Source organism: Mustela nigripes, chromosome 12, assembly GCF_022355385.1.
Source record: "Mustela nigripes isolate SB6536 chromosome 12, MUSNIG.SB6536, whole genome shotgun sequence".
Taxonomy (NCBI): Eukaryota; Metazoa; Chordata; class Mammalia; order Carnivora; family Mustelidae; genus Mustela; species Mustela nigripes.
In genome coordinates this window covers 42,163,148-42,176,450 of record NC_081568.1, presented here as the reverse complement: position 1 = coordinate 42,176,450, position 13,303 = coordinate 42,163,148, and the positions used below count along the sequence as shown (strand labels likewise).

General features: G+C 52.4%; 1 protein-coding gene across 4 annotated transcripts in view; it reads left to right on the top strand.

Moving 5' to 3' along the window:
- Positions 1-13,303, top strand: part of TNIP1 (TNFAIP3 interacting protein 1) — a 49,325-nt gene that overhangs the window by 31,451 nt on the left and 4,571 nt on the right. For all 4 annotated transcript variants that reach the window (XM_059417185.1, XM_059417183.1, XM_059417186.1 and 1 more), the window contains 8 exons: positions 315-435; positions 4,354-4,443; positions 6,150-6,215; positions 6,375-6,506; positions 8,715-8,843; positions 10,716-10,847; positions 12,294-12,419; positions 12,896-12,961. In XM_059417185.1, the coding sequence (XP_059273168.1) occupies positions 315-435; positions 4,354-4,443; positions 6,150-6,215; positions 6,375-6,506; positions 8,715-8,843; positions 10,716-10,847; positions 12,294-12,419; positions 12,896-12,961 (862 nt within the window). The remainder of the gene's footprint in view (positions 1-314; positions 436-4,353; positions 4,444-6,149; positions 6,216-6,374; positions 6,507-8,714; positions 8,844-10,715; positions 10,848-12,293; positions 12,420-12,895; positions 12,962-13,303) is intronic.

Here is a 13,303-nt window from a genome sequence, read left to right as displayed (position 1 = left end):
GGTTTGAAGCCGACTGGAAAGAGTGTAACTTGCTCTTTGGAGTGTGATCAGAGTCAGTTAATGAAGGTTTTGAGTGACATCCTAGAGATGTCATGTGTGCAGAGCCCCCACCATTGGGAAACCCTGCTGTTGATGACCAGAGACTTATAGAGAAGCCCAGATTGCCAGCAAAGGGGCCTAGGGATTCCTTCTTTGGTTTGGGTTCCCACCTTCTCCAGGACTCAGCTATGCTTCGGAAGAGTAGTAGGTCTAGGAACCCCAGCCTCCTTAACACAGGGCCAGCAACGTGACCTCTGTGTTTGCCTCTGACCCAGGGAGGAAAACCTGGAGCTCAAGAAGTTGTTGATGAGCTGCGGCAAAGAGGACACCTGTGGGCAGCCAGGCTCACCAAAGACGGAAGGCGTAGGCAAGAAGGGGGTGGCCGGACACCAGCAGGTATGTGCCCAGAAACTCCTTCCACGGCATCCTCGATCATCAGGGCCTGGCCTCCGCGGCCACCTCCCGTGGCAGTAAGCTCCCCACCTCCTGCCGCAGCCAGCATCCCTGGGTCAAGGTTCTTGTTAGATGGCATCTCAGCTCAGCTTGACAGTCCGTACTTCTGGAGCTTCCATTCCTCGGCCCTCATTCAGCATCCCATCCCCTGGTGTATACACTCGGGATTTTGGCCGTGACCCTGGCTCGGTGGTCCCCAAAGGCCATCTTTTCTCCAGGCCGAGTAGCTCCAGTTCCTTCGGCCACTGCTCACAGAGAGTGGTGTCGAGTCCTTCGCTCATTCTGGGCACATTCCCTAAACGTGGTCCCATTTGTGAAGGTCTCTGATGGGTGGGTCTCAGATATTCCTGGCAGAATGGGGTGTTGGGTTGAGAAAGCTCCTCAGGGGACCCAGGTGAGCTCCTGGGATTGCGTCCTGGGACCTCTGACCTGGAGAGAAGTGGGGGTTAGCTGACGTTGCCATGGCCTGGCCCCCCCTTCCCATGGCCGCTCCCAGCTGTGGCTCACATCCAGTTCCCAGGCAGGAGCTGGCACTCCTCCCTTGCCTGCTCTGTGTCTTTCCCCCTTCCCACAGAGCTGAGTCTCAGCTTTTTCCTGACACGTTTTCCCCTTTTAATGGGCCTTAATGGCTGCACAACAGGACTCAACATCTTTAACAAACCCCACACCTATGTAATAGCAGTAATTATCTTAATAACTTAATACCTTGTTACTATGTGGCAATGTGGAACTCACCAGGGACTTGCAAATCTGTCATCCTATTTGATCTCCACTCCACACGTATGCTAGGCAGGGAGGGGATGATGACTCCATGACAGCCTTGGCAGGCGGTGTGGAAAGGTCACATGACTTCCTGTCACCAAGCTCCCTGCATCACCTGCTAGCAGGCTGGCCAGCAGGGCAGCAGAGACGCACGCTGATAAGTGGCGAACTTCAGCCCATGACGCCCCTCCCTTCCTCCATTCACCCCTTAGGGCAGAGCCCTCCTGGGCTGTCCTTTTATGGAAGTGACCCATGGAGCCCCCTCCTGAGCCACGATGTTGGGGGATTCTGTGGGCAGGCCTCTTCACTTTCCCCAGCCCTTCGGTGTCAACTCATGTCGCTCGACTCCCTGGAGGTGCAGCTCTTAGCATCCTGCTGGGGAGGAAGGTCCCATGGGGGGGGCGTGTGTTAGAGGCAGTGGCCCCTGGAGCCGCATGCAGCTTGAGTGCTTACCCACCTCTTGCCAGCATAGTCACCTTGGATGAGTTACACAAACCAGCTGTGTGGCTCCAGCTTCTTCTTTTGTAAAATGAAAGCGATAACACTGGCCTCAGAGGATGTTGGGAGGATTTGGTGGCGTGATACCTGTGAAGTAGGTTTAGCGCCGGGAGCGTATGGTAACCTGTGACCTTAGCTATTGCTTCTCATGGCAGCTTTGGTGCTGGCAGCCAGGCAGGCTGACCCTTCTCTTCTTCATGGAGGTTAAGGGTGTACCCCCAGGAGCCCCCATCCTCTCTTCCTCCTTGCCCTGTAAGGAGGCAGTGGGCTTCTAGGGGCAGGCCCATCTCTTGCCTTCCTTAAAGGCCAGGGTCTCTGGAGGGCTTCCCCAGCCCACTCCCCTTCGTAGCTCGTTCTGTGGTGTGCTGACAGGCCTCAGCCTGCAGGGGGCACTGGAGCCTCACAAATGCTCCTCATGGCCCAGGCCCGCCCACGCCCACCCAAGCCCTGGGGGAAATGCAGGGAGTTGGGGGACCAGGGGATACAGAGAGTGTGGGCAGTGACCCCAGGACAAATGCTGACAAGCCCACAGGATATCAGAGGTTGGGGCCTTCGGAGCCCACCTTGTTTGGTCTCCTTGGCGGAGAGCCAGCACTCCACCGCCAGCCTCCTAAGCTGATTCTGCTCTTTCACCTCAACGTCTCCTAGTCCAAAAATTTTTTTTCAAACTTTATTTTGAGATAACTTTAGATTTACAGAAGAGTTGCAAAAGTAGTCCAGAGACTTCCCGTACCCCCTTGACAAGTTACATAACTGCAGTTCAATAATTGAAACTAGAAAATAAACAGTGATATTAACTAAAACTATAGACTTTGTTCAGATTTCGCTGGTTTCTCACTGCATCCTCCTCCAGCACTTTCTGTCCGGGCATCACCAGTCCTGGACCCCGCATTTCCTTAGATTCTAACAGTCTGTCCTGTCCCAGCGGCCTCTTCTCTTTCACGAGCTTACGCTTGGGAGTTCTACCGGCCGGTGATTTTGTAGCGTGTCCTTCAGTGTGGGTCTGACTGGTGTTCCCTCATGATCAGACGAAGGGTGTGCCCTTGAACTTGGATGGGAGCACAGTAGGAGTGACGGCATGCACTTCCTGGTGCATCCCGGCAAGGGTACATGACGTCATTGTGTCTTATGACTGTCCACACTGATTGCTGGCCAAGGGGGTATGTGTCAGTTTCTCTGTAATAAAGGAACTAGCTTTCCCCTTATGGTTAATAAATACTTAGTTCTGAGGAGAAACTTTAAGACTATGCAAATGTCCTGTTTCTCCTTACACTTCTTATTTTAGTATCCATGATGGATCTTTACCTGCAGAGATCATGACCGTAGTAGATTCTGAATTTCCCTCGCTCCTTCTCTGTTAGTAATGGGAATTCTTCTGTAAGGGAGAGTTAGCCCTTCTCCCCCACTTACTTATCTATTCAGCTAGTCTTTTCTACCAGTTATGGACTCGAGGATATTTATTTTGTTCTTTGGGTCATCACCTACTACGACCATGATCTATATTTTTGTTCACATTGTTCCAGCTTAGGCCAGAGGAAGCTCTTCAAGTTGTCTCCTGTGCCCATGAGACATGCCTTGCTTCTTCATATTATTATTGAGCACTTTCTTACTTTTCCTTTTCTTTTCTTTTTTTTTTTTTTTTAAGATTTTATTTATTTGTTTGAGAGAGAGCATGAGAGAGGAGATGGTCAGGGGGAGAAGCGGTCTCCCCAAGGAGCTGGGAGCCCGATGCGGGACTCAATCCTGAAAGTCCGGGATCATGACCTGAGTTGAAGGCAGTCGCTCAACCAATTGAGCCACCCAGGCGCCCATTTCTTACTTTTTCTTTTAAAGATTAGTTTATTTTAGAGATGTAGGGGAAGGGGCAGAGGGTGAGAACCTCAACAAGCTTCATACCCAGTGCAGAGCCCGGCGTGAAGCTTGATCTCACTACCCCAAGATCATGACCTGAGCCAAAGCCAAGTGTCAGACGTCTAACTGACAGAGCCACTCAGGCGCCCCAGCGCTTTCTTAAACTCTGCTTCTGTTTTACCTGCCCCTGGAATCAACAATCCTTCTCTAAGGAGCCCTGCCTCATTTTGTCGGAGAATAGCATTTAGAAACAAAGATCTGGGCACAGGATGTGCTCACTGCTCCTGGAGTGTCACTGGGTTAAGCTCTCTCAAAGGACAGAGCTAGGAAGCACATGTACATGTACTCATCACACATACCTATCTTTATGCCATATCTTTCTAAACAGGTTTGTAGTAAACATTTTATAAATTGTTTTTTTTAAAAAGCCATAACTCTTACCTTCTAGTGAAGGATTTTTGGTTGATGTTGAGTGGGGGACGGTGGCAGTGCCTTATAGAGTCTGAGCAGGGGAAGAAGTGGCCATGGGAAGGGGAGCAGAGAGCAGGAGGGCAGGCGGGCAGGGGAGGAGGAATAACGATCTGGATAGACTTTCCAGAGCAGGCTTAGTCATGGCTGGGATGTAGAGTGGTGTCCTGGCTGGTGGGCAGATTAGAGAAGTGGGGGGTGAGGCCTGGGTCCCTGGGTAAAGGCCCTCAGGAGCCTTGTTCTTTGAGGCTTTGCTGAGGGTCCTTCTGTGGTTCTCTCTAGGCTTGTGCGGCAGCAGGGAAGAGCCCAGAGGTGGGGGCCTTGGGTGCAGCTGAGAAGAAGGTAAAGATGTTGGAGCAGCAGCGCACTGAGGTAGGTGGTGGGGGTGGAGGGGTGGAATTCAGGGAAGAACCTCCTTCCCTCCTGGGCCTGGCAGGATGAAGGCCCTCCCTGGCCCCCTGTCTCCTCCTCCTCGGTCACCATGGTGGTCACCATGGGGACCACAGAACCATCTGTCCATGGGAGAGAGACCTGCCACCTCATTCTGGGCTCTTGTTTCTTAATCAGTTCCCCTGCCTACAAGGGTCACTCAGAAGACGTGCCATTTGGGGCCTGGCCTAAAATTGTTGGCAGGGGATAGTTTAGGAAGGCTCCTCTGGCACACCCTGGATGGTGGAAGGTAGGCAGGTGGCAGCATCGGGTGGGGAGCCCGGAGCTCCTTTGTCACCGTGCTGCTGGGTCAGAGAGGGACTGTCACAGAAGAGGAGGATCGGATGCCTTCTCACAGCACTGCTTCTCACCAGCTAGCAGTCTCCAGAATTGAGGCTATGCCCATGTGCCCCCACCATCTCCCACCCCAGGCCAGTGTTTCCAGACTGGAGGCGGAAGCCCAGTCCTGTCTGTTGGCTTCGCCGTTTCACCCCCCCACCCCCACAGCTCAGCTTTTCCTCTGGATTCCTGGGCCTTGCTGCCCTCCCTGGACCCCCAGCCCGGGAGCAGGTCAGGCTTCCATCAGTCTTCTGCTTACGTGTTCATCAGTTTCAGTTTTCTTTTGGTTTTGCTGTAAGGTCTTCGTTCTGATGACAAAAGTAATATAATGCTCATTAGAGAAATATTGAGAATCTTTCCACCTAGAGATGCCCACAAGTTGGCAACAGTCCCGAGTTTTATTATGTACTTAATTAATGCATAATCTGTTTTTTTAAAATAAGCAGAAAAAATTATATCCTCCATACTGCATGATTGCAGATCACAGGTTTTTCCTTTTCTCCTCCAAAATCAACTATATCCTTGAGGGTCACTGTTTATGTATCAGACACACACTCTATTTCTTCACTTTTGAATACTCTTCATCATATGCTATTGTGTCTGAAATGGGGATAGCTTTTCCTATCGTTTTATGTATTTAACAGTGTAGGATTGTTTTTCTTCCCTGAGGAAGTGGTGTGTCACGGAGGGCAAATAATTCGGGTTGTCCTAGAAATGTACCAGTGTATGAGGGGCCTGATTTTCTTACTAACTGCACAGCTTCTCATTTTCAGTTTCTAGTATAATTTTCTTAACCCACGTCCTACGCATCAGTAGTCCTCTAGATTTTGCCATCACGCAGACGTTGCTGAGACGGCCAGCCTGGTACTGGGTACTTATGCACACTCGTGCGAGGGCTCCTTCAGGTTTCCTTTTCAGACACCAGCAATGAGTTAAGGAAAACGAAAATGGGAAGCTTTCATACGCAACCCCAGGTTGCACGTGTGTTGTGTAACCATACTCCAAAATTACATAATTTTACGTAAATTACATAAATTTATGTAAATTACATAAAGTTTACAGAATTACGTAATTTTACTGCTCCTTTGGTGTTAGTCTTGCTTCCCTGGTGAAGATAAAATATAGCGCTTGATAAAGGTTCCGCCTTGGGGAACGTGGAGTCTTCAAGAAGGGGAGGGTTCAAGGCAGAGCATCCGTGACCACCGTTCTCCCACACACACCGCACACACTGTGACAGCCAGTCCGTGTGGAGTTGTCCCTCTTTGTGCCTTCGTTGCCTGTCTCCTGCTAACCCCAGTCTCTCCCCACAGTTGCTCGAAGTGAACAAGCAGTGGGACCAGCATTTCCGGTCTATGAAGCAGCAGTACGAGCAGAAGGTAGTGTGGGGTGATGGGGACTCACGGCTGAGCCCCAGCTGCATGGCTGTCCTCTCGAGACCTCCCCGGTCTCCACCCTCTGCTTCCTTCTCAGGAGCCTTAAACGTTGCAGGTTCACCCCTTCCCTCACGCACTCCCCGTCTCTGCCTTTGAACCTAGATCACTGAGCTGCGCCAGAAGCTGGCGGACTTCCAGAAGCAGGTGACTGACCTGGAGGCCGAGCGAGAACAGAAGCAGCGTGACTTTGACCGAAAGCTCCTCCTGGCCAAGTCTAAGATCGAAATGGAGGAGGCAAGTTGACTGCTGGCCCTGCAGGTTCAGCTTGTGAGACCTCTCTCCCCAACCTCAGTAGCCAAGAGCTCAGTGTAGTAAACAGACAGTGGGGGGTGGGTGTGGGGGGCGTGGCCAGAGTCAGGAGGCCTGGGGGTCCCAGCTCTGGCTCTGGAGCTAAGGGCTGTGTGGCCACAGGCAAAAAGCACTTTCTTTCCCTGTACCTCAGTTTCCCATCTGAAAATTGAGGAGATTGGATTAGCTATTGCTTCCCCTATTTTCATGTTTGCATGTAGGAGAGCTTTTTGTTTAATTAAATGATTTGTTTAATTAAGATGTTACAGACTGGGGAACCATACAGGGAAGCACAGAGTATAAAAGAGACACATGCAGGCTGCTCCAGCGCTTGCTGGGAGTGGGCGGCAGCTGAGTGTTTAGAGTAGTGGTGGCTGTTTAGAGTGGGTTGGGAGGGGGGCCCTAAAATATCAGACAGAGCTCCCTTTCTTCACTGTCTAGCCGCTGTTCAGCAGAGCGTGCACTTGGCGCCGTGCTGGGCACCAAGACTCAGCGGGGAACAGATCAGCGGGTGGGAAAGAAATGGGAAACAAGTCATTACAGAAGCAAATAGGAACAAGTGTGTTCAAGTATCACAGGAGAAGTTCCAGGGAGTGAGGGGAGGGCATAAAGGGGAGCCAGGTCTGGTCTGAGCCGGGCTGGGAGCAGGTCCTCTGAAGAAATCGAGTCTGAGCCCTCAGTGTGTGACTGATAACAGCCAAGGCTTTCCAGGACCCTGGGACAGCTTAAAGAGGAAAGGCCACTGGGAGCCCCAGATTCTTGGAAGATTGTATTTAAGTCGTTGTATCTTTCCCTTCATGGGAACTGGGCACAGGCCACTTGTACCTAGCTTAAAAATAGCCATTTTCAACACGGATTGCATTGCACAGTTCCCTCTTTCAACATGTGACCCCAGGGGCTTTATCTGAGGGTTTGGCCTGCCTCAGTGACCACCTCGTGCCTTGAATGTGTGTGTTAGGGAGGACACTGCCTGTCTGTTCCCCAAGGGCAGTCACATCTGTGACTGTCTACCAGACCCCTGGCTCTTTGGCCCCTTCCCCTAGCTTACATGGGTGGGTGAGACAAGTCCATGGGATGGGACAGGTCCTCCCTGTTAGCTGGGAGGAGGTGGCCCTGTGTTAAGGACACATGGTGACAAGAGACCATGCTAATCCTGGAGCCTCCCAGTGGGAGTCCAGACCCCTCCCACAAGTTCTGCCCAAGGCTGCCCTCCCCAATCTCTGGCTGACCTCCCTTATTTGAAACACTTCCTTTGACTTGCAAGGGGAGAGGGAGCACCAACCAGAATTAGGAGACCTGGCTTCTAGCCCCAGCTCACTGTGCGGGCTTAGGTAAGTCACCTCCACTCTCTGAACAGTCATTTCCCATCACATTAAAGTATATGTGCTGCCGAAGCGAGCACTCCCATCACATTAAAGGATTAGGACTTGATGCTCCCCAAAGGCCAGTCCAGCTGTGGCCTTCTGCAGTGAAGGAGTCCTGCCTGTCCCATAGTGGGTGTGGCAGCGGGGCTTCCACCTGGAAGCCCTCCCTGTTTCTTCTCAGCTGTGATGCCCTTTCTTTTCACCTCACAGTAGTTTGTTTCTCTGTGGAGGAACACTCTACCTTTTATGCTGCATTTATTTCTCTAAGTATCTTCTCTTCTAGGCTTAGAGACTGTAAGAGCTAAGAGATCGTTTAGATAGTCTCAGTGGTTTGACCACTTCTGTGCATCACAGAAGACGTCAGTGTGAATCTGGAGGAAACTATGGCTCTTCTCCCTAGAAAATTACACAGGCAAAATATTGCATCCCATTTTGGGGCTCATAGACCTCCTGACACCCATCCGTGGCTCGTGTGAAGAGCCCCCATCCGGTGGCAGATAGGGGAGCATAGACCAGAGAGTGAGTGACAGTGGCCAAGGTCTCAGCTCATTGGCAAAGTTGCTGGGATCAGAATCCAGAGTCTTTCACTGAACCGAGCTGCCTTTTCCTTGAGGACGGGATGTTCGGGCATTAGGGCTCTGAAGCCCTGCATGATGTCTTCACGCGAGCACTGGGGACTGCTGAGGGAGAGGCAGAGAGGAGGCCTGGCTGACCAAGGCGGGGGCAGGTGGGGCACGGAGTTCAGGCCTCCGGAAGGGGCCCCTGCTGATCAGCCCTGTGTTCCCCGCAGACTGACAAGGAGCAGCTGACAGCAGAGGCCAAGGAGCTGCGCCAGAAGGTCAAGCACCTGCAGGATCAGCTGAGCCCGCTCACACGGCAGCGGGAATACCAGGAAAAGGAGATCCAGAGGCTCAACAAGGTGGGCGCCTTGTATCTCCTATGGTGGCCTGTTTGCTGCTCCATCTTCCCCTCCAGCAGGGGGAGGTGCTCCTCTTCACTGGCCTGTGTGCCGCCAGCACTCAGCACAGAGCCTGGCATCAAGCCCATGCTCTGGAAACGCCTGCTGAAGGGAGGCGTGAGCAGAGGCCCCAGGGTTCCTGCCCTTGAGAATCGGAACCCAGGGAGACGGGGCATCCGGGTGGAGGCTGGATTTTAAAGCTGAGGCCCGCTGCTTTGAGCCCAGGCAAGTGGGTAGGGGTGAGGCTGGCTCTGGGGCTGGTTTTAGTCCCAGCTTAGCCACTACAGCCTCTCCCGAGCCTCCGTTTTGCCATCTGAACACTGGATGGACACCTTCCAGCCCTGCCCACCTTCCAGCATGGGGGTTAAAGGAGCAAGCTGAGGGAGGAAGCTTTGAAAGGAAACATTCTCCGAAAGCCTGGAGTTGTCTGTGGTTCATCTTTGCCTCCTTTCTTATCTGTCTGCCTTCCCCGCTGCCTCCTGACCTTGCCCACAGCAGTGTCTGGCCTGAGTTTGGCATATTTGGGCCCCAACCCTGCTAGGGGAGCCCTTTCTGTTTGGTTTTGGGATTTGATAAGCATTGATTTTAGGGAACCGTGGGACCTGTTCTCAGGGAAAAAATGACCTGTCCCGAGCTGGGGACCTTGGGGACCTAAATCAGAGTGTGGTATTGTGCATGGTGCTGGACCCTAGAGGTCATTCAGGCTGGGTCACTGCCCTCTGGGTTTCCCTGGCATAGCGGGAGACACACGTGTGGGTGACCGATGCAAGGCAAGTAACCTGCTTTGCTTGTGACCTCCAGCAAGTCTCTCCCTGTGCCTGGACCTCAGTCTTCTCATCTGAAAAATGGGCAGACAGAACAAGAGGATAGAGTGGCTCCATAACTTGCCCTTGCAGCGGCCTGGGCTCACTCTCAGTTCAGCACTTGCCATGGGTTTCTGGGAGAGTCAAGGAGACTAAGCAGGGCCCAGGTCCACACGGGGGGAGGTTTTCTTCATGCCCCCCCACTGCCTAGGGAGGCACTGTGGGCGCTGCCGACGCATGGCGAGCAGAAGCCCCGCCGTGCTGGGGGCTAAAGTCCATGTGGCAACGAGCATGGCAGGTCCTGAGCGGGGTTCCAGAGTCCTCAAGTAACACGCTAACTGCACTGAAGGGGAACCCCATTAACAGAGATCTTTCAAGAAGCTCTGAGCACACTGCTTCCGTAAAAGGAAAGGCTTTTATGAGCGTGGTGGAAGAAGGGTGCTTTTCTGTTTTCAGAATGTTATTTGGTCATGTTTCAGCCCATTTTCAGGCTTATAAAGACAAAATATTAAATAAGTCAGAATTATGTAATCTAACTACAGAAGAGCTGGGGACAGAGAGCTCAGCTTGGGAGCCACGGTTTTGGAAAGCTGAAGAATCTGAGGGCAAGGCGAGTTGAGGACATGGAACCTTTCCCGAAAGGCTTAATATTCTCTCTAGGTCTGGGTGTTGGGAAGTGAGCTACCCCTGCTCAGGGAAAGGGACATTTTCCCTTCTGGGTGAGGACCCCCCACTTAGCCTGCTTCTAAGCTGTGTGACTTTGGACACGTCACAGTTTTCTGAACCTCAGTTTTTACATCTGTCAAATGGGGGTGATGGTCATAGTCTTTCCTTCATAGGACTGTGGGGAGGATCCAATGAAATGATGTGTGTCATGTAAATAAATAGGGTAGCCCTTAGTAGATAGCACTGGTGGTGGCAGTTATTATTGTCACTCATGGCAGGAAGGTCCCTGAAGGTGACCTTGCCAATGGGGCCGGACTTCCAGGGCTTCTGCTGATGGGCCTGTCTCCTTTCTTCCCAATCCCAGGCCCTGGAGGAAGCCCTGAGCATCCAGGCCTCCCCTTCCTCTCCGCCAGCAGCATTTGGGGGCCCAGAAGGAGCTGGCGGCCTCCTACGGAAACAGGAGCTGGTCACGCAGAACGAATTGCTGAAACAGCAGGTGAGTCCAAGAAGAGGAGGTGCTGAGTCCGGAGCTGGAGCATTCCTGAGGACCCGCAATGGGCTTGGAATCCCGTGGAAGTTCTAATTAGTAGTCCACATTCTGACTACTGGCCAGGACCCCTGTCTGGTAATAGGTTTATCCTTTCTAGCACTGTGTCCCTAACTAGGTCATTTCTCTGCCACCTTTTTGAGTTAACCATCTCTATACCCCGGCTGTGCTATTATTTACTTAGTATTTTAAAAATAACTTTTAGGGGCACCTGGGTGGCTCAGTTAAGCATCTGCCTTCAGCTCAGATCATCATCCTAGGGTCCTGGGATCAAGCCCCACATCAGGCTCTCTGCTCAGTGGGGTGTCTTCTTTTCCCTCTCCCTCTGCCTTTCCCCTGCTTGTGCATCTGCATGTCCTCTCTCTCTGTCTCTATCTGTCAAATAAATAAATACAAATCGTTTAAAAAATAACAAATTTAAAATACATCGTTTTCAATCAATGTATTTAAAAAGGGACTTTATGTCACTGCTATAAATGAAAAACACTTTATTTCTTGCTAAGCAACAAATACAGTAAAAGAAAAATAGTTTTTTAAAGATTTTATTTATTTATTTGACAGAGAGACGTCACAAGTAGGCAGAGAGGCAGGCAGACAGAGAAGGGGAAGCAGGCTCCCTGCTGAGTAGAGAGCCCTATGCGGGGCTCTATCCCAGAACCCTGAGACTGTGACCTGAGCTGAAGGCAGAGACTTAACCCACTGAGCCACTCAGGCACCCCAAAAAACAGTGTTATTAAACTCTAACTGGATACGCTTGCCTGATGAAGACTCTGAACTTGAGTCCTCTTTGAGGCAAGGGAAGGTAAATTCATAAGTACTGGAAAGATACTAAAGACATGCCAGCATAAATGGAGACTTGCTCCTTGAGGGGCTCAGAAGGACTGAAAGGAAGTTGGCAAGTCTAGGGCTGTCCCATGTGTTTCTATCTGATGCTATGCTTTGGAACCCCCTAAACCATGTCTAACCTGGCCAGCGTCTCACTGGTCTCCGTGGGAGGTGAAAGTGTGGGCTCAGGGAGCCCACGAGGCACCCGTGAAGCCTTGGGAGAGTTCTGTAGGTCCCCTGGGAGACAGGAGATGACCCCCAGTCTTGCCCCCACGCTCCAGGCCCGTGGCCTCACCTCTCTCGGGGGCCTTAGCAGATGAAGGGATGGGACTGGTGGGGGGCTTCTGACCCCCTCTTTTTTTAAGCCACGGATACCTTGTTTAAATAAAGCCCTATGTTGAAGCCCAGATTATGAAATAGAGGGAACCAGAAACTTCTCTGTTTGCAGGTGGGAGCCAGAGTCCTCACAATGGCTGTGAGGATGGGGTGACAGCAGCAGGAGGCCAGAGCAGTCTGAGCCCCTCCTCCCTCACCCTCCCTTTCGGTCCCCTCCCCTCCGTTCCCCTCCAGGTGAAGATCTTTGAGGAGGACTTCCAGAGGGAGCGCAGCGATCGAGAACGCATGAATGAGGAGAAGGAAGAGCTGAAGAAGCAGGTGGAGAGACTACAGGCCCAGGTCACCTTGTCCAATGCCCAGGTGAGAGCAGCTGACCAGGGAAGGGGCACCCGGCTGCCCTCACAAGGTAGGGGTGCGGCTTGGCGGGGCCCTGGTGAAACTGGAGGTCGGGATGCACGTGGTCCTTCCAGCTCTGCCTACCTCTGCAAGTCCCGTCTCCTCTCTGACCCCGCCTCCATGGTTGGAGTCCCCCACTCTCTCTCAGAAGTGAACTGAAGGATGTTAATAGGGACCTAGGGCAATAGGAGGCTTGTGTGAACCCTCCTGATCTCTGTTCAGACCACGCCCGGTGATCAGGCCTCCCTGAAGCCACCAGCCAGAGCTGGACTCTGCTCCTTGGGGGCCTTCCTTCCCCGGGGCTGGGCCACGAGGGCTGCCAGGAGTGCTGGCCCTTTGCCGCAGCCCATCAGCCCGCAGGGCTTCTTACGGCCTGAGTGCAGGCCTGGCCAGGAAGCAACCTGGGCCAACAGTCTTCTCCCCCTCCCTTCTCCTCTCAGCTAAAAGCATTCAAAGATGAGGAGAAGACAAAAGAAGCCCTCAAACAGCAGAAGAGGAAAGCAAAGGTGAGGAGGTTTGAGGGAGGAAGCAGCACTTACCTCATCTTACCTTACTCAGGGAGCTAAAGTCTGAGTGGGGGAGGCAGCATCTTCTCAGGTGTCCAACTAATTAATGAGGTAGTGCAGGGCAAGCACTTCGAACTACTTGGTACAGACTAAGTGCTCAGAACACGTCAGCTTCATCGGTGGATATTTTGTGCCCTTGTATCAGCCTCCTGTGCACCTACCTGTACCCAGCCACCTGTGTCCCAGTACCCAGCCACCTGTGTCCCGGTACCCAGCCACCTGTGTCCCTGTACCAGCCTCCTGTGCACCTGTACCCAGCCACCTGTGTCCCTTGTACCCAGC